General features: G+C 18.8%; 7 protein-coding genes across 7 annotated transcripts; 5 read left to right on the top strand and 2 right to left on the bottom strand.

Moving 5' to 3' along the window:
* Positions 1–4,184: 4,184 nt before the first annotated feature.
* SRAE_2000493100 (Protein max) lies at positions 4,185–6,854 on the top strand (the record flags this gene model as incomplete). The annotated part of the gene is made up of 2 exons (XM_024643873.1): positions 4,185–4,448; positions 6,243–6,854. The coding sequence occupies 2 exons, from the start codon at positions 4,185–4,187 to the stop codon at positions 6,852–6,854; spliced, it is 876 nt and encodes a 291-aa protein (XP_024509497.1).
* Positions 6,855–8,114: 1,260 nt separating this feature from the next.
* On the bottom strand, positions 8,115–10,309 carry SRAE_2000493000 (Zinc finger, RING-type domain and Zinc finger, PHD-type domain and Zinc finger, RING/FYVE/PHD-type domain and Zinc finger, PHD-finger domain and Domain of unknown function DUF4206 domain-containing protein; the record flags this gene model as incomplete). Its single annotated transcript, XM_024643872.1, has 3 exons — positions 8,115–8,496; positions 8,779–9,965; positions 10,052–10,309. 3 exons carry the CDS (start codon positions 10,307–10,309, stop codon positions 8,115–8,117), a joined length of 1,827 nt encoding a protein of 608 aa, XP_024509496.1.
* A 1,154-nt stretch (positions 10,310–11,463) lies between these two features.
* Positions 11,464–16,038, bottom strand: SRAE_2000492900 (Dbl homology (DH) domain and Pleckstrin homology domain and Pleckstrin homology-like domain-containing protein; the record flags this gene model as incomplete). Its single annotated transcript, XM_024643871.1, has 5 exons — positions 11,464–12,534; positions 12,593–13,766; positions 15,289–15,567; positions 15,632–15,719; positions 15,930–16,038. 5 exons carry the CDS (start codon positions 16,036–16,038, stop codon positions 11,464–11,466), a joined length of 2,721 nt encoding a protein of 906 aa, XP_024509495.1.
* Positions 16,039–18,903: 2,865 nt separating this feature from the next.
* On the top strand, positions 18,904–20,363 carry SRAE_2000492800 (Hypothetical protein; the record flags this gene model as incomplete). The annotated part of the gene is made up of 3 exons (XM_024643870.1): positions 18,904–19,161; positions 19,214–19,373; positions 19,414–20,363. The coding sequence occupies 3 exons, from the start codon at positions 18,904–18,906 to the stop codon at positions 20,361–20,363; spliced, it is 1,368 nt and encodes a 455-aa protein (XP_024509494.1).
* A 344-nt stretch (positions 20,364–20,707) lies between these two features.
* On the top strand, positions 20,708–21,994 carry SRAE_2000492700 (N-acetyllactosaminide beta-1,3-N-acetylglucosaminyltransferase; the record flags this gene model as incomplete). Its single annotated transcript, XM_024643869.1, has 3 exons — positions 20,708–20,761; positions 20,804–20,968; positions 21,011–21,994. 3 exons carry the CDS (start codon positions 20,708–20,710, stop codon positions 21,992–21,994), a joined length of 1,203 nt encoding a protein of 400 aa, XP_024509493.1.
* A 625-nt stretch (positions 21,995–22,619) lies between these two features.
* Positions 22,620–23,925, top strand: SRAE_2000492600 (N-acetyllactosaminide beta-1,3-N-acetylglucosaminyltransferase; the record flags this gene model as incomplete). Its single annotated transcript, XM_024643868.1, has 3 exons — positions 22,620–22,691; positions 22,732–22,896; positions 22,939–23,925. 3 exons carry the CDS (start codon positions 22,620–22,622, stop codon positions 23,923–23,925), a joined length of 1,224 nt encoding a protein of 407 aa, XP_024509492.1.
* A 1,840-nt stretch (positions 23,926–25,765) lies between these two features.
* SRAE_2000492500 (Hypothetical protein) lies at positions 25,766–25,978 on the top strand (the record flags this gene model as incomplete). The annotated part of the gene is made up of 1 exon (XM_024643867.1): positions 25,766–25,978. The coding sequence occupies one exon, from the start codon at positions 25,766–25,768 to the stop codon at positions 25,976–25,978; it is 213 nt and encodes a 70-aa protein (XP_024509491.1).
* Between the last annotated feature and the right edge of the window lie 273 nt (positions 25,979–26,251).

Below are 26,251 nucleotides of genomic sequence, written 5' to 3'. Positions count from 1 at the left end.
AAGTTGTATTTATTTTTATTAATAAATAATGAGTTTTATGAGTAAAATATTTTGATTTACAATAAATATTAAAACTAAATTTTTGTTTAACTTTTTTTTTTTTTAAAAAAGTTTACTATTTTCAAAATTTAACACTTTAGAGATTTTTTATTGTGTTTTTTAACATGGTTCAAAGGTATGTTTTTAATTCTACCGTATATAATCTTTATCGTATTATTATTTTTAACTTAATTAACAAGTATTACACATTATCCTTATAAATTATAACAGGTTTAAATTATTTAGTTAAATAAAAAGTTTATTATATTTTTATAAACATATTAATGATTGGAAATGTATCAATGTTTATTTAACAAATTGTACATTTTGTAACAATTAACTATTTATTATTACTTAAAAAAAATAACTTTTTTTTAAATTGAAATTCTATATCAGTTTAATTATTTTTTTAAAAAAATATATTTTAGTAATATTGATTATAAGAAATATTTATTTTTTTTATTATAATTTTCAATAAATCATTCTTTGATTCTTTTTCATTCTTAAATATTTTTTTTTACTCTTTACAATAAATTTTTTTCCATAGTAATTCAACATTACAAATATCATTAAATAATATTTTTTTACCATTCATTTGCAGGTTAAAATCTAATTGTTATATTTGTGATTAAAAAGAGATCAAATGAATCATTATATATTTATTTTAATACACGATAAATGCACATGCAAAATCAGTGAGAACTTTGTATTTATAAACAAATGGTACTATAAAATTCATATTAAAAACTTCTTTACAATGTAGATCTCCTAATTTTCCATGTTTTCCTTGTATTATATTTAAAATTATTTTGTCTTATCATCTACTTTTTCCTATATATATTTCATAATAATTATATTGTTTATGACATTCTATTGCATCAGAATGATAATTAAAATAATTTTACAATTAACAATTTTTACACGTGTGTCTAGTCACTACAAGAAATCATATAATACTTTTTTCTTTTCTTACATCAGATCATTTATTTTACAAATTATTATTTTTATTAGCATTTGATTGTTGTACTTTGTAGTATATAACCTTATTGTAAATACCGTTTTTAATATCATATATATTATTAGATTCTTTAATGTTAGAAAATATTATTTCTTATCAATCTTTTTTTTTTCATACAAATACTAAAACATGTTGTAGTAGTGTGTGAAAGATGAGTAATAAATAAAAAAAAATATTACTTAATTAAACTATTATCAATACATTTAAAATATTTTTTTTTACACCTTATCATATTTCTTATGCAAATATATTTTTAAATTTTTATGTAAAAAAGTAGAAAGATATAATTTATAACAAATAAATAACATCCTAATTCAAAAAAAGTATTAGAAAAAGTATTTTAATTCATAATTTTACTTTATTATAAAAAAACGTTTTGCTCACTTTGTACTTCTACGTTATCTTATATTTAAGATGAATGTTCTTTGGTAAAAGGAAACATTTACATAGTGCTTCATTAATCATCAAGAAAAAAGTTAACACCCATTAAATTTATATTTTTCCAATAACTACGTATAACAAGTATTAAATTTTACCAGAGGAACCCCTACCCATATTTATGATCATACTTCACGTGATAAAGTTGTGCTTGACTAGAAATATATAGTTAAATATAGCATATATAACATATAATTCACAGTATTCGAATCACTTGTAACATTTTAAGTGATACATAACGATAACCTTAAATATATATATATATATATTATATATATATATTATTAATATACTTTTAACTATTTGTTATATACTCTGTACTTTGAAGCTACTATATTTTTTGATAAAATTTACTATTTATCATTTTTGTAAAAAGATGATAATTACAATGTATATTAAATCATATTCGTTAATATAATGATTGCCTATAATATATATTAATATTTCAAGAAAATGATAACACTTTATACAGACAATATATATTTAAACTATATTTTTGATGGTAATTTAATGTTTTGATGTATCAAAACATTTTAATTTATTTATGTATTTATATATAAAAAGTGTACTAATAATAGTATTTATATTTCCTGTCCAGTATGGAGAAAGCAAGTAAATATAACTAGCTTTAAGTGATACTATATATTAAAAAAAAACTTTATTTCCTTAAATTCTTTAAAGAAAAAAAAAATAATTTTTATAAAAAAATATATCTATTATATTATTTTCATATATAAAATATTCCAACTTTTTTTTTTTATTAATTTTTTAACCTATTTAAAATTAATTAATTTGCTAATAATAATACTTTACTTTATTATTATTAAATATAAAAATATATATATAATATTAAAAAATAATCGTAATAAAAATATGAAATATAATTTTTTAAAACAATTTTATTTTAAATCTTTGTATCTTATATGAATGTTTAATAAACAACAATTTAAAATTATTTACTCTCCTTCAACTGAAATAAGTACTATATTAAATTAAAATGTTGTTTTCTTAGTAACCTTTGAAAATTAAATTAATTTTTTATCTTTAAATTGTATGGTAAGATTCATTAAAAATTTATTTTAATTATATTAAAAGTAGTAATTATGCCAATTAAAATTTATATAAATCAATATAAATCTAAAGTTATAATAGTCTTTTTTTTATTCATAAAAAAAATTTTACAAAAAAAAATATGTTGAGTAAGTGCAAAAATAAATATTTATTATTTTTAATGTAAAAGTATTAGATGTCAAAAAAAATATATATAGATAAAAAAGTTAAATAACATCTTTAAGAACTCTATTATTATTCATTTTTGATACTAAACTATTTTATTTTAATATATTTAAAATTTTATTGTTTAATTAAAAAATAATATTCATTATATTTTATATAATAAAAGTAAAACTAAACTTTCAAAATATAAATTAAATTAACATAAATTGTTTTATTTATTTTTCTTTTTTTTACTATTGATTTATGTAATTTTTCAAATTTACTATAAATAAATTAATAAAATTAAGTAAAAATAATATTTTAATGTAATGTGCAACTTCAGTCAAGTTTAATAAATATATAAATAGCTTAATAAGATTATATTTGGTGTAGGAGAATAGGAAATATAAAATTTTAATTGCTCATTAAATTATATTTAAATTTTTTTAAAATTAATACTGCGTCACAAAATTAGATTCTATACTTATTTTTAGTTGAACTTTCCACATTTTTGATAATAAAAAAGATTGTTAATTTTCGGATCTTTGATGATTTTAAAAAAATATATATATATAAAAGCGCATTAATAGATTTGAAGCCTAATAAATTGCGTAAAAAAATTCTTTGAAAAAAAAAACAATTTTTAATTAAAAATCATATTTTATTTTAATATAAATATTATTGAATATAATGTTATTCAAATAAGTTTAAAACATTTTTTTAAAAAGTTTACAGAAAAAAATATTTGTATCAAAGTAAGATTTAAAATATTAACAAATCATTTCATAAACTATGTTTGTATTTTTTTTTACTTAAATATATTTATTTTAAATGTTATTTTAATATATCGTTCCAAATACCGTTTATAATATTTTTTTTTCTTCTATCTGAAGTATAAAAGTAAGTTAAAAATACTACATTATTATCTAAATCATTTATCTTTTATAAAATACTTTTAAAAATAGCTATCACGTAAAAAACAAATTTTTTCTAATTCAATTTATTCTTTTAAATTTATATTTAAAGCAAACTATTATAAATTTAGTAATTTCCTATTACACAATAACTTTTTTTATAAATTTCATTAAAATTAATATTACAATTGTTTTACTTAATTATAGATGTCAAAAATAAACTTATTTGTAGTAATATTTTAATAGGCGTGGTCTTGTATATTTATCACTTAATAAAAAAGACTTTATTTAAAGCCATTCATCAGTTAAGCTTTTCTATATTATTTTTTATCACACTTTTCTTCATATGGAATTCATGTTTTAATTACTTATTATTTTCAGTGATTAAAATATATATATTTGTCATATTTTTTTGACTTTTTCTATTACTTCATTTACAATACAATAACCTTCCTATCGACTTAAAATAAACTTTCTATTTAGTGATTATTATTCTTTCTATTAAACATACTATTATTATATTTTTTATAAAAAAAAATTTCTCTTGACAAGTGCAAACAATGAGTCCAAATTTTGTTCAGTCTGGTAGTTCATCACCTTCCAGAAAAAGAAGAAGTGAAACAGAAATTGTGGAAGGTGGAAATGAAAAAATATTTAAAGAGGAAGGAGATTTTTCTGATGAAGATAATCAATTAACACCATCTTCATCAATGGATGAGGGAAGACGTGCTCATCATAATGAATTGGAGCGTCGAAGACGTGATCATATTAAAGATCACTTTATGACACTTAAAAATTCAGTACCACTATTAGAAGGTGAAAAGGTATGTTTTTATATTTTAATCATTTATGTTAACATTAAAATTTATAAATATTATGTTTTTTTTTGTTGTTAAAGGAATGATTTTATGATAATATATGTATTTATTATCTGTACTATATTACAATATAATATTTTATAAACGTACATTTTGAAGAAAAAAAGTCTATATTTTAAGCATAATTTTAAATTAATATTTTTAACATTATACCTTTTAACTATATATAAATTTTACTATTGTTAATTGATAGTAAAAAAACATGTATCTAATGATAAAAATTATAATTCAGAGGAACTTGATGTAAAATTGATAATTATATATTATTTAATATGTGGTATTATTTTTTTTAGAACATTTTTTTAAAAACAATTTATGGTTCAATTAAAACAAAAATCATTTATTAAAAAATTTTTTTGATTGGAAAAATAATACTAAATTATATATTAATATTTTCTTTTATAAAATTATAAAATCTTAAATTTTTTTTATAAAAAATTATCTTTATTTTTCTTTCACCACTTTTAAAATTCATTTTGTAGCATTTATTTACCTTTTCTTTGTAAATTACTATTAACTGTGTTATAATTATAATATTGAAAAGTTATATTTTAATAAAAATATCAAATATTTTGTAAATTTTTTTATAATAATTTCTTATAAAAACATTTTATGTTTACTTAAGCTAAATATAAACATTTAGAATATTTTTATCAATATAGAAATTTTGCAACTTATTAACAAGTAATTTTTTTATTATTATATTAGTTATTTCACAATAATTGTTTTTTTTAATGATTTTACTATGAATCTTTTTTTTTGAAGAATCAAAAAATAATTAATATATTTGATTACTAGCTGTTACATTAAGGAAAGTATTATTGTATAAGATTATTTATAGTAAACATTCTGACAATTTAAGATTTAATATCACTTTGTTTATAATGTTTTCAGTAATTTTAAATTTATTTAAAAAATTTATTTTATTTAAATACAGTACTGAAGAATTTTTTTTTCTATTTTTTAATTATTTAATTAAGATATGATACCATAATTTATTCCTTTAAGCAAATTAAATGGAAAAGTTGTATTTTTACTTTTTTAATTTACTAAATTCAATATACATTTAAAGTTCTTAATAATAATAACTTTTTATAATAAATTTATATTTTATAATTTTACATTATTAACATGTAATATTTGATCACATTAACAAACAACCATTAAAAGAATACTCATAATTTATTTAATTATTTTGTTATTGTATTTTTTGAATAAAATAAAATTTTTTAAAATAACTTATATAAAAATAATTATAATTGCTAAATAGTCATACTTTCTTAAGAAAAGTAGTTTGACGTTGAATTTTAACATAGATTACCCTATTCTTAAAATTAGAAGTTAATACTAATAGTGAAGAGAATATTAAATTTATAATTATCAATAAATACTTTTTTTAATTTACACCAAATAACCAACCATAAATTTTTATAAATTAAAGTTTCTATGAAATATCAATAAATAGAATGTTTTAAATATAATCTAATTACCATGTATGTTATTATACAATGCCAAAATTTTATATTTACAATTATAAATTTTTTTAATTTATACATATATAACTTTATAGTCAATATTTTTTTTTAATAGGATATCACTATTATTTTAAGATAATCTTAAAAATTTATAATTTTAATACAGTAATTTATCTTATCTATAAAATATTATATTAAAAGTATTAAAGTTAAAAAAAATTTAATATTATTTTTTTCCACCTATTATAATACTTTTTTTTTCCAGTCATCACGAGCAATTATTTTGAAGAGAGCAGTTGACTATATATTAATTCTTCAATCAAAAATAAAAGAACAACAAATGGAAATTGAGGATTTGAAGAGGCATAATGAATCATTACATAAATCTATGAAAATATGTGCAGCTAATGAAGTATTAAGTAGTTTAGTATCATCCAATGCACAAGCTATTAATTATAGGCCGATTATGCAATCCACACAAATCTTAAAAGAAGATAAAAATAGTATGAATTTGAATGCTAATAATAATCATATTTATAATTTGCAATCTCATTCAACACCTGATTCATTAAAAGGAATAAATCTAAATTTACATATACCAACATCAAGAGAAATTTCTTTTAATAATATTTCACCAATCCCTTCATCAAATCCTCTTCAACCAATAAATAATAATTTTAATCATCTTTTCAACATTAATAATGGTGTACCACAACAACTTAATCTGATTAATATTCCAAATAACATAGGAAAATTTAGTCAAGCACCTTCTAATACACCAATGTTTACATCATCAGATATGGATTTACAAACAAGAATCTTAGCTAATACCTTAGCTCTACGTGAACAAAAATATGCTGCCACCATTACTATGTAAATAGATATCATAAATCTTTTACAAACTTAATTTTTTTTTAATTCATTTTATTAACAAATTATTTTGAAAAAAAAAAATTTTTTTAAATGTTACCTGATCATCAAACACAAAAATATACAAGATCTTTTAATAGTTTTTTATTTTAATATATGTATATTTTTTTAATTTTAAATTATCTTGCATATCAATAAAAAAATATAATAAATATGTATTTCTTTATAATATATTACATATAATTTTTTCAAAAAGTTACCTTTTTATTTAAATATTTTATCAAAAAATGTAAAATTTGCATTTACTGCAACATTTTAATTTAACAATATTTTTAAATATAATTTGACTTACGGTGAAAAAAAGTTTACAGAAAACGTTTGTCATTTACAGTTTTTGTAATAATTTGTTTTACAAGTAGATATGATAATTTAAAACTTTTTAAAGTTTTAAAAATTTCTAAAAAAAGTATTTATCAATAAAATGAACATATCTCCTAGGTATATTGCTTTTTTTTCTCTACATATTGCGTACCATACCATTTTTCATATCATTTTTTATTTTACAATATTTTCAAAAAACCTACTTTTTAATAATTCGTTAAGTGATTTTTAATCAATTTAACTAATTTTTTTCAGTTAATTTTAAAAAAAACAGCAATAATATAACAAATATTTGTATAAATAATAAATATATTATTATTAATTAATTTAGGAAAAAAATATTTTGCTTTGTAATTTTATCACTATTACCTTTATAAATATTTTTATATGAACTGTATTTACTATATATATATATTGTTTACATATAAATAAGATTTTAAAGGTATAAACATAAATAAATTATTTACTTCCATTTTAAATTATTGCAATACATACTTTTAACTACAAAAATTGCAAAAATTTGTTATTCTATATTAAGAACTTTTTATAAAATGTTAAAAAAATATCAGTTTTTTTTAAAATTAATAATTTACTTATATAATTCTTTCTTTCAATTTTGTCTTTTTTTTATCATTTTAAATATGATAAATAAAAAGTACATCAAAACAATATACATTAAAATGATAATGGTTTTAATTATGAATTAATTATTATAAAAACTAGAAATAAAACAAGAGAAATATATTAAAAATTTCTAAAAATTTATCTTTTATTATATATAATAAATTTTTATTTTTTGTAAAAATATAAAAAAGCTCGCGCCTGTATATTTATTATTATGGCATGATATGATATATCAAATAAATTTAAGTGAAATAAAATTATTTTATGAACAGTTATAAGAATTTTCAAGTAACTCATGTCTATTTTCAATTCTTTTACATTTTGGACATTCAAAAATACCATCATTTAATAGTTTATTTTCATAACATTTTAAATGAAATAATCCACCACACTTGGTACAACGAGCAATTTTTTCAACCTGAAATGGAAATAAATATTCTGTATTATCTCTACAAAATTCACAAAAAAAAGCTCTTTCACGACAATGAAAACAATTTTCTACATGTTTTCTTATAAAATAAACAATTGGTCTATAATATAATATTAATTGTTTTGATGCAATTTTTCCAAAATCTGATAATGCATATAAATCTATATTAGGTTCTAAAAATCTTTCCGGTATTTCTTTTAATACGGTATCTAATCTAAAAAGAAAAACAATTTAATTAATATTTTTGTGTGCAATTATAAAGTATTAAAATAGCATTATAATTTTATTTTTATTTAAAAGTACATTTTTTTAAATAAAATTAATATTGTTTTAATTAATATATTTTTTAGATAGTTTTTAAATTCATTACTACACATACTATATATTATAAATTAAATTTTCTATATATAAATATAAATGTTAAAGAGAGGTTAAATTTACTTTAAAATTGTGTAATAAATATTCTAAAAAGTTATAAAAGTTTTAATTAACTTACTCCCCATATGGTGATTCTTCTTTTTTTGCTATACTACAAATTTTAACGTACTCCCATAAATGAATTAATTGGTAACGCAAATCTTTCATCTGTCGTAGGCGTTTAACTTTATTATATAATTTTTCATTGATAATCTTTATATCAAATACTGGAAGATGCTTATTTTTCATTAAGAAATTAAATGCATGATCTGAAACAGAAAGTAATTTAAAATTCCAATTATTTAAAATATTTCCAGGTATAGATAATTGCATTCCTTGAAAACAACATTGACAAAATAATAGTTCATAATAATTACAATATTGTGCTCTTTTAGCATAAATTTTAGAAAAATAAAAACCACAACCAGGACAACGATAATTTTGTTTTGCTAAAGTTTCCCAAAAATTATAGTTAGAGGATGGAATTTTAAAAATAAATCTTCCTCTTAATGGTGACCATATTTTTGAATTTTCTATAATCATTTTTTTAGTATCCATAAAAAATGTTTCATTATGTTTATCTTCATTTTTAAAATATTTATTTTTATATATTATTTCAGGTGATATAACTAAGTTTTTAAAATACTCTAATTCTTCTGGTATTTCATCTTTATTTTTATAATTATTTAAAAAAACTTGTGAAACATTTTTTATAATATTCATAAATTTTATTGAAGTTTGATCATCTTCTTCTATATAAATATCTTTTAAATTATGGCAATTTTCATCATTATCTTCCTCATCTTGACAATCAGAAGAGAAAGAATCACCAGGTAATTTAGTATCCTTATCAATATTTTCTTCATTACTTATACTTTCTACTAAATCTGAATCTTCATCATCATACCTAAAATTTTTAATATTATATTTTCCATCATCATCATCATTTTCATCATTAATATTAAAATGTTTTTTAATATACATATCCCATTTTTTAGATTCCATTTTATTTATCATAAAATCAATTAAATCAATATAGTTATCACTTTTAATTTTATTTGGTAATCTAATAAGATTATGTGTAGATTTTGTTGGAACATTCTTAATTACCATTGAATCAATAGAAATATCAGGTTTAATTTGATAAAAATGTGAAAATTTATTTTCATTACATCTTGTTATTGTACACCATTCTTGTTCTTGTAATGTTGTAGCTTCTCCAGTCATTGTCATTGTTGGTTGAGAATTTATTGACCATCTATCAGTCTAGAAATAAATATATATATAAATATAAAATTATTTTATAATAAAGAGTATTTATAAATAATAAATTGTATAAATTATAACTATACCTCACTAAATACTAATGCTTCAATAGGAGTATCACCGGAATTTTCAATATTTTGAGATATAATTGATGGTTCAGAGAATAAATTCCTTTGACCTTTCCTTCTTAATGGTGTCAAAAATCTTGATGTTTCATAAACTTCCAGTGCAGGAGATAATCCTAAACTGGAAGAAACTTTTTTTATTTTATTTTCCGGAGTAGATAATAATGAAGATTGATATTTGGTTTCTAAATATAATGTATCAATCACAGCATGTTCCATATATATAGATTAATTATTAAAATTGATAAGTTATGTATCTTTTTTTTATTTATTTAATGATTAGAAATAGGTAAAAATAAAATCATAAAGTGATTGGAAAGGATGCTTTAATAATTTTTGACATACATGTTTATTTGTGGAATAATGTTGACTGTTTCGTAAATAGGCTTTATCATAAATCATGTGCTACTTTTTAACTTTATGTACTATTTTTTGATAATTATGTATTACTTTTTTTTGTTTAAAAAAAAAACTTATAAAAAATGTTAAATAATTATTAAATGAAAAATATATTATAATTGATATTTGTCAGAAGGTAAGTAATTGATTCTAATTAATATAAATATTCTTATGATGGGACAAAAAATTGGCAATTATTTAAAATGTCAAATATTTACAAAAAAAAAAATATTTAATTTTTTGTATATCATGAGGATTTTTATTAGTTTTAATTTAAAAAAAATAGATTTATTTTTTTTTTTATAATTTAGAGTTAAATTTTTTAAGATATTTTAAAAAGTTTTATTTACAATCATATAATTGTTATTTAAATATTATTATATTGTTTCACATTTTCTTTTTGCTATTATTAAATTTTTTAAATATTATTTGTTTAAAGGTTTTAGATATTTATTGTATAATAAAAATTTTTTTCAATTATTAACAATTTCTCGACGTTTTATTTTATATAAAAATATAGATAATTGATAAAAGATATTTAAATAATGATTAAAGGTACAAAAAATTTATTTAAATTCCTATCATTGATAAAAGTTATATTTATGCTTATTCCACACAGGACAAAAAAAAAAAATAGACAATGATGAAATATTTTAATTTATATTTCTCTGAAAATGAATTATTTAAAGTTTCTTGTAATCTTATAAATGAAGGAAAATGATATAAAACTTCTTCGTTTTTTATTTATTTGATTAGTAATAGTAATAACAAAATGTACAAGAACAAAAATGGATTATTATATAAATACAATGGTACAGATAATTAATTAAAATTATAAATTATCTTCGAATTGAAGTTGCTGGTTTAGTTGATGATGCTAAAAATAATGGTAGGTGTGTGTAGATAAATTTTCCTTCATTGTCAAAATTTTTTAACATTGAAGATGATGATTTAGTAGTAAAATATTTTTCTTCTTATTTTGTTGACAAAGTTTCATTGATTTTTTGATTTTTATTAAATGTTTCATTTATTATTTTTTCATAATTTCTGGATTCTTTTACTCTTCGTACTTGTTCAGCTACCTGAGATGTTCTTCTATGTTTATTTCCTGATGAGGGAGAAGAATTTGGTATTGACTCAAGAGATATATTTTCAAAAAATACCCCTGAGTCGTGTGGATTTAAATAACTGCTTCTATTTTTTGTATATTCTTCTTCTAACATTTTATCAAAAAGTATTTGATTTGAAAAATGAGAATTTTCATGTAATGTAGGTGAGTCATCTGATGAGAATTCATCGAAAAAATCGTCATTTATTGATGATGAACCATTAGGATTAATTTTCTCCCAAACATCATTTGTTGAATTTTGTGGTGATGTATTATATCTCCAAATAGGTTCATTATCGTCATCATCCATAAATTGTATATTATTACTAGAATGATGAGATTTTTTTTTACCGGAATTAGATAAAGCACGTTTTGGGTGCATTAATCTTTCAATCATCTGACTTCTATTGATATAAATTCTTTTAACTTTTTCGGGATCTCTATGAAGTACAATATTATTATCTCTACTTATTCCTCTGGATTGTGTATCTACTTGTGAACCAGATTTACCTATATTTATCACAATATTTGGTTGATGATCAGAAATTATATTTCCATGATTTATGTTATTATCTTCACCAATTACTCCAATACTCTTTCTTCTTTTCTCTTTATTTTTTGGATTTTTATTTTGTAAAAGTGATGCAATCGATTTTCTACTAACATGATGATATGATGGTAATGGTTGATCTATTTTATCATCAGAATATTGATCCATAATATTTGATGTCATATTCATAAGTAAATCTTTACTTTTTTGTGGAATATCTTTTGCATAATGATTAAATATTGTTTCTTTAATTTTTTTCATCCAATCGCTTTTCACTTTCTTATTCTCAGCCACAAAAATAAAATTATCTTTTGGATTTTGAAAAGATGAGACTTGAAATGCTAATGGATTATCAACAATCAATTCATTTAACATCAAATCTGCTGTCTGTCAAAAAAAAAAAAAATATAAATTAACAATAGTGATAAAAAATTTTTATACTTACAATAATACAATCTTTACAAACAAAACATTCATTTCTTTCTTTTGTAACAAGAAGCATTCTTTCAAATAAAAATAAACTTCTTTTTTGTTTACTATTAAGTATTTTAAATGAACCATCTAAAAGAAGCCTACCACAATGAGTAAAATCTAATCCTTCTTCCAGACTACAGTTAACAAACATTGTATGTAACTCTTTTAATCTTTCTTCATACTCAGCTTTTTTTTGTGTTTCATTAATTTTAGTTGCTTCATTATTCATTACATTTAATGCATCCATTATATATTGTTTTTCTATTTCATTATTATCATTTACAATCTCATTAGATGTACATTTTAATAAACTTTCAATAAATAAATGATATTTAAGAATTCTTTGTACAGGTTTTAATAAATATGTATCTAAAGGTAGTGAATGTTTAAGAAGATTTTGACAAAAATTTAAACCATTTAAAAATGTTAAATTTTCTTTTAATTTTCCAAGTAAATTTAATGTTTTTTGGTATTCTGAACAATAATCACTATAACATTGAAATCCACCACTAAGATTAATAAATATTTTTGAAATTTTTATAGTATCCATATTAGAATTATCTAAATCATGATATAATTTTTTACTAAATTCATATACTTTTTCAAGTGTATGAAATATTGTAAAAGTTGTCTCAGCAGATATTTCAATATCTTCTTCATGATTTGATAAGAATGTTGCATATCCTTGTAAGACATCTTCAAGATCATTTAAATATGATATCTCTGTATCTAATAATTCTATAATTACTCGATATTTCTTTGATACATTTGATGAATTAAGTATTTCTTGTCTTTTTAAATATGATATACTTTCTTCAACTTTAAAGATTGGTCTCGATTTTAAAAAATGTATTATACTACTATCAACAATAAATGATGGTTCTTTTGATGTTGAAGGCACTTGACTACGATCTGACTGGTAACCAGAAGTTGTTGTTAGGACACTATTACGATGTCCATTTTCTATATCATCACTATTTGATGATGAGATTGTACTATTACGATTTCCAGATGAAGGATTAGAAATAACATCATCATCAACCATCAATGATGGTCTTCTAGTAGAATTTGGTGTAGTTAACCAATATTTTATACTACATTCTTTACTTGGCATTGTAGAAAAATAATTTCTACTTAAAAGATTTCTACAATTATAAAAAATAATATTTAAATAATAGCAATGCAAAAAAAAAATTTTATTTTTAATTTAAAACAATTGTTTTTTTTTTCCTATTATTAAAAGACCATTAAAAATGATAATAAAAAAAGGTATAAATAAACAATACAGATATCTCTTGATAACTTCAATATTAAATCTAGTTCATTACTCACTAAAATAAAATCTTTTGGTAGCTTAAAAATTTATCTACAACATATATATATAAATATAAAAAGCTCATTTTTTTTGTGCATTATTATTACAATAAAATAACCATAAAACTATAAATATTAATCATCAATAGGTGGTAAAAATTATTAAATAGTATAACAAATATGGGATAATTAATATATAAATAAGTTTAAAATTATATTAATAAAAATTTATAATAAATAGTATGTTTTATTTATTTGTTGAATGATGTTAAAAAAAAAAGTTGATAACTTAAACCTGATGTTTTAAATATTTGAACACATGTATAAAAATTTTAATTACACTAGTTTTGATAAGTTATAGATAAAAATATGATTATATTTTGTTATAATGTTTTTTTTTTTTTCTTGTATTGTAATTTATATCAATAATAATATTATTTTAAAAATATTAATGTTGAGAATAATTTTATATAAAAGTAAAGAAATAATTACCTTATTCTTGAAATTGTTTAAACAATATTTTGTATTAGTTTATTTAAATAAATAACAAAATAAACAATTTAAAAAGGTCAATATTTTATGCTTTAAAAACAATAAAAATATTTTAAAAATAAATGTAACAGTTAAATTATAAGATTATCCAAATGTAGTGAAAAATAATAACAATATTTTGTTAACATATGACATATTATAATTATTATATATTTATCTTAAAATTTTTAAAATATAATAATTTATTTTTTTTATAACAATTATATAAATTTTAATCTTAAGATGATCATTATTTTGTAGTAACTTAAAATGTTTTACTATTTGAAAATATAATAGTTATTTTCTTTAGAATAATAATAAAATATTATAAATAGACTTTAATAATGAGTAACAGTTATAATGATAAGAAATAAGAAAAGCAGATGTTGTTGTTAAAATTTTGTAATTTATAAAAGACAAAAAAAAATATATATATATCTATAATAAAAATGTGTTAAACTTGATTTTGTCTGGGGATAAAAATAAAAGTAAAAAAATATATATATGTATATATATATATATTAAAATAAACATATATTACTGATTGGTTTTTATTCATTTAATAGATTCCTCAAGTTATAATTTATCTTTTCTATTAATTTATATATATATATATTTAATAATATATTAAGAGGTGAATAAATAGAGGATATATTAATAGGTAAATCTATTGTATGTGTAAATATAAAAACATTTTAATAGGATACTTTTAATTTATAAAGTTGTTCCAGAAATATTGATAATAAATAAAAATTTTGATTTTACTACTAAATATGTATCATTTTTAAATAATATGTCAAAATTTTTATTGTACAAACTTACGATAATAGTGATGATGAGTGAATGGATGAGAAGTCAAATCTTTTAAATCCTTTTTTAATATTTATCAAATTACTTATTGAAGTGGGGTGATTAAATGAATTATGATACGTTACAGATCTACTCAACAAAACCTCTTTTTTATTATATTTGGTATCTTCTTTGGAATATTTTCTTCTATCATTAATAGGTTTTGATTTAGATCTCCAATTTTTTGTTAATTCTTTCTTCTGTGATGTCATTTTAGCTATTGTCTCTTGAGACTCAGTAGCACTTAAAATTCTATAATTTTAAATATATAAATATATATTTTTTTTTAATGCATCAAGAGTTTATATAAAAATACCTGTATGGTTTTATGTGATTATCATAAAAATTTAAGTAATAAAGAGAAGAAATTTTTTGAGAATTATTTGAAATATTAGACTTACTGCCTAAAATAAACATATAAATAAACATATACATATATATATACATATATTTACATATTTGAAAAATAAAATAATAAAAGAATTGTTTAAAATATTGAAATAACAAAACTTTTTATTAAATAAGCAACATTTTCAAGAAGCATTTATAATATTATTATTAAATAACTTTGTAATGCCTTTATTATACATAAAATATATTTATGAAAAACTTACTTAGTTGTAGATAAGAGTTTGATAAATTTGAGGAAGTCATTAGTGTACTGTCAACATCTGAATATCCATTATCATAATCAGTTAAGGAATCATCTTCTTTATCACACATATTAACTAATTTTCTTTTTGTTATACTTTATTAAAAGTTAGTTAGTAGATTAATAAAAAGATTATAATTTTATTAATTAATATCTTTAGTATTTCTTTATTAAAATATAAAAACTAAAAATGAAATAAATTTTAATATACTTATTAATTGTAATTAAATTTATTAATATTATAATAGATACATTTTTGGCAATTCTATATAGATAAAGAAAAAGAAAAAAAAAAAATAGTATTATAAAATATCAAGATATATTAATATATAAGGTCACGGTCGTCATAATAACTGTGATTTTCCCTTCATCTACCTATAATTTTCTTCACTACCAATAAAGTATAGATAAAGATTATCTTTAACAAAAACATCAAAAACATTTGAATTATCATTTTCCCTAAAATAGTATTATTATTATTATATGGAGTGATGAAAAAGAAAAGAATAAATAATAATAGTTTGATAAAGATATTATAGTTAATCAACGTTGTATAACCAATATCATTTCTTTTATATACTTTCAATAAAATATTAGATTGGACATTCTTTAATGTAATAATCTCTACCAAATAATTTATAGGAATAAATTTTTAAACTTTCACATATATTTATTGATAGAAAAAAAAATTATATATATAATAAACTAAATTATAAAAATAATAACATTGAATATAAATGCTATTACACATCTATAAAAATACACTTTTAATAAAAATTATCAAGATCTCTAATTAAAAAAAATAAAAAAAAGTGGTAGACAATAATATTCAACAGATGAATTTATCTTAAAAAAAAAAAATTTAATACACTTGAAACTTTTAAAAATTTCTTAAAAACAAAAAATAAAATTTAATAAATATTATGGTAAGAAAAAAAATTAATTTATTAGATAAAGATAATATTTTAAATGATAAGTAAATTTATTTGATATCTTATAAATATATAAAAATAGTACATTATGATAATAATGTAAATATCATGGTAAAAAAAATATTCCAACTATATGTTTTATAAATACTATAGATGATAGTAAAAACAAAAAAAATTTTATAATTAAAGATCAACAAAAAAAAAAGAAAATAATAAATATTTAATTGTAAATAATTGTTTTAATATTAAAAAAAAAAAAGTTAAGAGTAATGAGTTATAAGAGTATATATATAAAATGATAAACAAAACTTTCTGTTCTAAAATATAAATATATAACCGTTAATGGATAGAGGGAAAGATATAAAACAAATAAACAAATAACTACCACTAGTTTATGAGGATGATTATTATATTCATATTAAGCTGTTACCATCTTATTTTTATATTAACAGAAATGGCTTAAAAAGTACCCAATTAATAGGGTATTTTCTTTATTAAACATAAATTTTTATTAATTTATCATTAACTATTAAATAAATTTAAAAATGTTTAAATAATTTATAAAATTTTATGTATTTTTACTTAAAAATGATTAATCATATAGATATGTTATGTAAACTTTAATATTATTATAAAGATAAAGAATAGATTTATTTATTGGATAAAAAAAAAAAATAATAAAATGTATATTATTTGTTAAATAACTTGGTGATCATATATAATAATTAGATAGGTTAATGGGTAGTCGGCATAAAGTAAAAATTTAGTATAATTATTCATTATTTAAAAAAATTTACTAGGGTGTTAAATAATAAATAAAAATAACAAAAGAAAATGAAATATGTTATCTTATATCTTTTTTTTTAATCCTAAAATTTTATAAAGATAAAATGTCATTTTAAAATAATTTAAACTTTTATTATCATCTTAATTTTTTTTCCTATTTTTTTTTTTTGATGAAATTATGTAAAAAAGTAATCATTATAATAAATATATATATATACTAGAAGATAAAAATATTTTTTAGAATATATTATTAGATATTATATAAAAACGATTTGATAAAAGTGATAAAAGAAAATATTTATATAAATGTTTCATTATTCGTAATGAAGTATTATAATTATTTAGATATATATATAGTTAATATTTTTTTGATATAAATAATATATAAAAAGGTCAAAAAAAAAGCCACAAAATAAAATGAATGTTATTAATATATATTTAGTAACATATATATACATTAATCATTCTCAATTAATCATCAAATATTGTAATAAACATATAACATAGAAATTTTCTGATGAGGCAATTAACTAACCTACCAATACTCATACAAATAAATATAATTTGAACTATTAACTTTTAAACTTATAAAGATTATTAAATATTAATTTTAATTATTATAACATTTTTCAATTCTTTTTATTTATTTCAACATATAAATGTAATACTAAATTGTTAAATCAAAATTTTATTAATTTATTGTATATTCAAATAAAATAAGACCAATTACTTATTAGCTAACAACTTATCAAGTTGAGATATATAAAAGAAAATTATCACATTATAATATTTATATAATAAACTAGTTTATTTAAGTTCTATATTTCATAAAAAAAAGTAATTTTTATTTTATAAAGAATAATAAAAGATATTTTTTAATTGTTTCAAAAGTGGATTTTTCTGAATACCTTTATTTATTATATTTTTTTTTCTTTGAAAAATTTTTATAACTCAAGTATATATATTGAAAAGAGAAAGTATTACTGATAAAAAAAAAGAAGATAATTTATCTAATATGGAACTAAAAATATTCCTTATTATAAACAGGAAACAATAATTTTTTTTCAACTTATTAATTATAGCATTGTTTTAAGTAAAAATCATTATAGTTTTATCTTATCTTTTAGACAAATTTTTAATGATAAAAGTGCGCCATGTCCTTATAATATAATTAAGTAGCATATAAAATAAAACAAAAATCTTACATTATACATAAAGATGAAACAATTTATTTTTATTGCTTTACTTTTTATTTTTCAAGGCATAAATTTTGCCTTTTCCGAAATACAAACACTTGGAACTGAATTTGTTTTTTCTTATGCTAATATTGATAGAAGATATGAAAAGGATCATTATAAATTTTTCATTACAAATGATAATAATATTTCAACTATTGTTAATTTACAATGGTGGTCAATTAAAAAAAATGTTATGAAAACTGCATCATTTTCACTTAAACCTTACGGTCATGATGATGTAAATTTTTATCTTTTTTTATAATTATTAAACAATTTTTTTTTATTATTAGTGGGAATTTGATAAAGAAGATGTTCTTTTTACAAAATATTCTGGATATGGACAAATATCAGAAGTTCCTGAAAATAGAATTATGATTTCTTCTAGTTCACCAGTCAGAGTTGTTTCTCAAGTCTGGACAAAACATCCAGATTTTCAAGACTTATATTTAGGTAAATTTATTAATTGAAATTAACTAAAATAGTTTTTTAGTTCCATGTACTAAAAGTTTGGGTAAAAATTATATGATACAATTACCAGAACCATCAGAAAATGAATTACAACTAGTTCAATTTCTTCCACTTAAGCAAGATACTATAGTAAATGTTACTCATTATGTCAATGGAGTTTTCTTAACAAAAACTACAGCAGTATTAAAAGCAAATATGGGAAATGATCAGCAAGTAATGGTACGACAATATCACTCAACATTAATAAATTCATCTTTTCTTATTGAAGCATCACTTCCAATAGCTGTTGTTGGAGCTGTAACATGTGTGCCTACAAGTTCTGGTTGTGATTATACTGCATATATGCCACAACAATTAGCATCATGGAATGGTGTAACAATGAACAAGTATATGGATGATAAATTTTTATTAACAGAAAATGCTAAAAATGTTTTTATTTATCCTCCAATAACACAAGATACAAGTATTTCTATATCAGCAAATAATGAAAAGTCAAATGTTTTAACACAAAATATTTCAACACTTTACTCCTATCAATTTAATCCATCTGGGACAGCTGAATATCAAATAACAACAATGTCTTCATCATTAAGAGCATCAAGGCATCTTCTTAATGGTGATTATATAATTGGTTCAAATGGTGGTTCATGTGTAACAAATATTTTATCATTATCAAATTTTATAAGTGGAAGAACATTTTTTGCTCCCTATCGTCCATCATCATTCATTGAAATTTATACAAAAGAAACAAATTTAAACAATATTTACCTTAATAATATTCAATTACTTAATTTAAAATCACATGTTAGAGTGTTATCAGTAACAAAATATACATACGTTGCAGTAATAATTGATCTTTCTCAATTAAATGCTGAAACTTATCTATTGTATAGCAATGATAAATATATTGCTTATTACATTGATACTTGGGAAAAAAAGATGGCTTGTTATGAATTAGCTTACAATAATTAATTTTTTTTTTAAAAACTTAAGATTATTTTATATTTTGATAAACATACTTTTATCAAACTAATTACTTTATATAGAAAAAAAAATTAGTTGTCATTTTTTTAAACTTTATATAAATAAAAAAATTTATTTATTATCTATATTGCAAATTATATAATAAATTTATCAACTATTTGTAGTTATTTAATGTAAATATATAAAATATATATCAATGTATTTAATAATGGTAAAAAAAATTATAAAATTTTTTAAAAAATTAGTATAAAAAAATTTTTTTTTTTGAAAATAATTTTCAAATTTTTATTAAAACACTTTAAACTCTTAATAACAGAAGAAATATATTTAAAATGTATTTTATATTTTTAATTCATATTATTTTTTGCTTAATATATAACAGTAAGGTATACATTGTTAAAATTTTTTTTATAAAATATTGATTTTAGATGACATATGTTAAAGTTAGAGTTTCTGAGTCCACTATACATAATGATCAATATTGTGTTTCATATTATTACTGGAAAGATTCGATGAATCTTCCACCTGGTAATCCAAGAATTACTCTTGTTCTTCATGCTACAATAAAATATTTACATTATCTTGCAGATCAAGTAAATTAATCATTTTTTTTAAAAATCATATATTTTTTTTAGTTAACTATGTGGGATGGCCCTATATCAGTGGCATTTTTTGTGCCAACTCCAGAAATAAGTGAATGTATCTTTCACAAACATAAATATTGCGCCATATATAATACAACTAATATATTATATTTTCAATTATTTTCACTTTTTCAACATATATATGATACAACTAAAGTATCTCTTCATTTATTTTTTGAAAAAAAAGATCATAAAAATTGTCCTCATATTATATTTAAAGGAATAAAAAAACCAAGTGGAAATATATTTAAAAAATATAAAACTATGCTATCAATAGTAGGTGATTATAATAAGTTCTTTGATATCTATCCAATAAATACTGCTAGAAATATTGCAAGATTAGGTAAAAGAACAATATTATTTTTATCTGGTGATATTGAAAATTATCCGTCATTAAATTATGAAAAAAAAGTATCTAAATTAGCAGTACAAGAATCATTATTAAAAAATAATAGAAAGTTAGTTTTAGTTCATAGAAGATTTGAAATAAATGAAAGTTTTACAATACCACGAACAAAAGACAAATTAAAAGAACTTTATGATAATAAAAAAGCTTTTGTTTTTCATTGGTTTTTCTATTCATTTGGACATCAAATTCCTAAGTTAAAAAAATGGTTTTTGACAGAAGAAAATTTTGATGAAGTAAATATTGGTTGGACAACTTTTTATAAATTTCGTTCCTGGGAACCACAATTTGTTGGAAATGATCTTGTACCATTTCATATTGAAAGTTTTCCATACAGAATTCGTTCAAATACACATTTAGGTATTTTAATGTGTCATCAAGATTTTGAATTTGGTATTATGGATGATGTTTTTACTATTCATTTAGGTATTAAAAAAAACTTATCTGAAGAAGAAAAAAAATCAAAAAATAAGTCATATTCAAGTTATAGTAAAATTAGGAAACAATTTAAGAGATATCTTAATGCAACATATCCAAATATGACACAAAAATGTTTTGAATTTATGTAAACTTATTAAAAAAAATTTTAACATTTAATCGTAGATAGATTTTTTAAAATCTATTAAAAATGGATAAAATATATATATATTGTTTACTTTTTTTAGTAAAAATATTCTTAAAATAAATTATACAAATATATTTAAAATAAATATTAATTTCATAATTATATTATGAATAAAAAAAATATATCCTTAATTTTCTTCAATTTTAATTTTGTCATTAAACGGCGATGTTTGATGTATCAGCTTATATAAAGAAAATTTAACTCTTTTCTTCATTTGTTCCTATACTTTTATTTATCACTACAACATCGTTTAAAAAAAATTTTATACTTTATCAAAGTTAGTGTATATTTTTAAGAATTATTCTCTTTAAACCTTTAAACTGAACTCTTTATAAATTATTATTAAAATAACAATATTATTTAAAAATTACAACAAAAAAAAAAATTTTATTTTGTGTTTTTAAACTTATATAAAGTACATTTTATATAATCATTAATATTGAAAGAACCTTTTAAAATGCACTTTTTTATAATAATAGTAAAAATTTGCTAGATAAATTATTTTTAAATATGTAATATAATATTTTCTAGTTGTAGATTAATTATAATATTTCAATGAGATATTAAAAATGACTATTTTATTTTGTATCCAAAATTATATTATAGTTATTATTATTTACTATCTTATATGCTATAGTAAGGTAGATACTATTTTAATAATATTTTAAAAAAAAATTTTAGATGTCACTTGTTAAAGTACGAGTTGTTGAATCTATTACATACAATAATCAATATTGTGTTTCATTTTATTACTGGAAAGATTCGATGAAACTTTCAGAAGGTAGTTCAAGAATAACTCTTGTTCTTCATGCTACAACAAAATATCTACATTATCTTGCAGATCAAGTAAATTAATAATTTTTTTAAAAATTACATATATTTTTTTAGCTAACTATGTGGGATGGTCCTATATCAGTGGCATTTTTTATGCCAACTCCAGAAATAAGTGAATGTATCCTTCATAAACATAAATATTGCGCCATGTATAATACAACTGATATATTATATTTTCAATTATTTTCACTTTTTCAACACTTATATGATATTAAAAAAATATCTCTTCATTTTTTTTTTGAAAAAAAAGATCATAAAAATTGTCCTCATATTATATTAAAAGGAATAAAAAAACCAAGTGGAAATATATTAAAAAAATATAAAACTATGCTATCAAGAGTAAGTGAATATAAAAAATTTTTTAATATCTATCCAATAAATGTTGCTAGAAATATTGCAAGATTAGGTAAAAAAACAATATTATTTTTATCTGGTGATATTGAAAATTATCCATCATTAAATTATGAAAAAAAAGTATCCAAATTAGCAGTACAAGAATCATTATTAAAAAATAATAGAAAGTTAGTCTTAGTTCATAGAAGATTTGAAATAAATGATAGTTTTACAATACCACGAACAAAAGATAAATTAAAAGAACTTTATGATAATAACCAAGCTTTTGTTTTTCATGCTAAATTAATAAAGAAAGCTCATAAAATTGCTAAACTGGATGAATGGTTTGATGGAAATGAAAATATGCTTAAAACAAGGATAGGTTGGATTGTTGGAGAGTTAAATCCTTATTGGGAACCACAATTTGTTGGAAATGACCAAGTACCATTTCATGATGAAAGATTTCCTTACAGAAAACGTTCAAATACACATCTAGTACATGTAATGTGTTTTCAAGGTTTTGACTTTGCTATTATGGATGATGTATTTACTGTACATAAAGGTATTAAAAAAGCTTTAACTAAAGAAGAAAAAGCAGCTAGAAAATTAAATCAAAAAGCATATAAAAAAATGGTAAAAGAATTTAATTATATTTTATCAACAACTTATCCAAATATGACAGACAAATGTAAACCATTACCAAATTAAACCAATCAAGAATGTAATAAAATTACTGTTTTAGTATATATTTGATTTTATGGTAAAATTACAATTAAGTATCATAGTAAAATTATGTTCACTTTTGTTTAATAGTATTACCAGCAAAACAAAATTACCAATCATTTTCATTTTTAAATTTGCAAACGTTTTATTAATTTTTAATTGATTAATTTTTTTATATCAAATAAAAACAACACAATTGCAATTATACTTCTTTTATTAAACTACTACATAATAGTATATTTATGGTAATTTGAAAAATGAAATACATTTAGAAAATATAAAAAAAAGATAAAGTATAATTTTGAAAATTATTTCTAAATTTAATTGAAACATTTTTTGATTTTTTAAAATTAGTAAATTTATTAAAAAATTTATCATTTTAAATTTACTTTTTATATAAAATTTATTTCTAATAATTTAATTAATTTTATTATAAAGTTTAGTCAAGTTAGTAAAAAAGTCGAGGTCAAAAAATATTTTATAAATTTTTTCGATTTTGATTATAATTTGACTAAAATAATGATAAAATCGAGACATTTTTTATAATTAATTTTTAATTAGATTTCGTTTAAAATCAACTTTTACAAAAATTTTTAATATTTTATTATTCTTGAGATGTAAAAAGTAATGATATTAAATTAGACTTAATAAATAAAAAAAATATAACCTTTTAAATAGTTAAAAATAATAAAACTTTTTTAATATAAATTATATCTAAATTGTTAGATGAAGTCAGGTGACCCAGTATTGGTATTTTAAAAAATCTTCTTATTTTAATAATAAATAAATTAATAATAATTTTTTAAAAATATATTTTTTATCATATTTTGATTTATGTAAGTTCTGTAAAAAAGAGACTAAGCTTTATTCATATTTCATTTAAACAATTGACCTAAATTTGTTAAATATATTCAAATACCTTGATTACATTATAAAAATACAATTTTTTTAGAAAAAATTTTTCTATTTTTATCTTTAACTTTATTTGTCTACATCATTTAAACTTTTATCTGTTCACAATTATATGATGATTTGATTATTTATCAAATACTATCAGTTGAGTATATTTTTTGTTTCAAAAAAAAAAGAAAATTTTTTTCAATCTTAACAATACCACTTTTTTTGCTACTTTAATGAAAAAAAAATTTAATAATTTTAAAAAGAAATAAAAATAATTCTATTTATTCAACACTTTCTTAATAAAAAAAATTAATCAATGTAATTTTTATCTTGCATAAAATGTATGTCTTTCTGAAATATTTTATATTTAATTAGAAATACATATTTAAAATAATTAACACATAAAAGATTGTAAAAATCAAAAAAAGTTTAAATATTTTTTATATATATTTATATATAAAATTAATTTATTATTTCTAAATGCCACCATAATTAAAACAAACTAATTAGGTATTTATAAAATTTTAAAAGAAACTTTTTTTTTTATATATTTGTAATATTTATAAAAAGAAATATTTGTAGACACTTGAATTTGACTATAGAATAACTTTAGTGGTGTAAAATTTTAATTTAATTACCTTTAAGTTTAGTTTTGTGTGTTCAAATAAATTTTTAGTAATAAAATCAAAGATTATTTTAAATTTTGAATTAAATATAAAAAAAAAAAAATTTTTTTTTTCTGTTCTTTTTGAAATAAAATATTTTTACAATAAAAATAATTGCAATAAATTGACCTTACATTAAATTTGAAATTGTGAACATTTCTGTAGATAAAAATATTTATATAAATATTGATAAAAATATTAAAGTTACTTATTATTATTTACTAATAATGAAGTATTTACCTATTTTAGTTATTTTTATTATGATTGCCATTGAAGTATCAAGTGAATTATATAAAAATATTGTTATTAATCAAAATAGAAATAATGAATCATTGGAAAGAAAAAAACGTCAATATGGAGAAGTAATTGGATATTATCCATATTCATATTATGGTTATGTCAGTAGTTATCCTTTATATCGAGAATATTCTTATCCATTATATGGTTACCCGTATCATTTTAAAAAATTTTAATTTTAAAACATTTAAAATATAATAATGTGATGATTGGAACACAAAAGTATATTATCACTTAAATGTATAAAAAAAAAATTAATTTTACTATATTCAGTTGATTGAATAAAGCTTGTATTTTTAATTTTGTTAATGACATTTTTACTTTTACTTTTACTCTTATATATATATAGCAAAATTAACAAATCATCAGATCATGAGAGCATAAAATTATACTTTATAACAGAAAAAAAGTCAATAATAAAATGTGATTGATATAATTTTCATAATATA

The sequence above is a fragment of the Strongyloides ratti genome, assembly GCF_001040885.1.
Source record: "Strongyloides ratti genome assembly S_ratti_ED321, chromosome : 2".
Classification (NCBI taxonomy): Eukaryota; Metazoa; Nematoda; class Chromadorea; order Rhabditida; family Strongyloididae; genus Strongyloides; species Strongyloides ratti.
The sequence above is the reverse complement of the archived record's forward strand: the minus strand, read 5'-3'. Positions and strand labels throughout refer to the sequence as shown.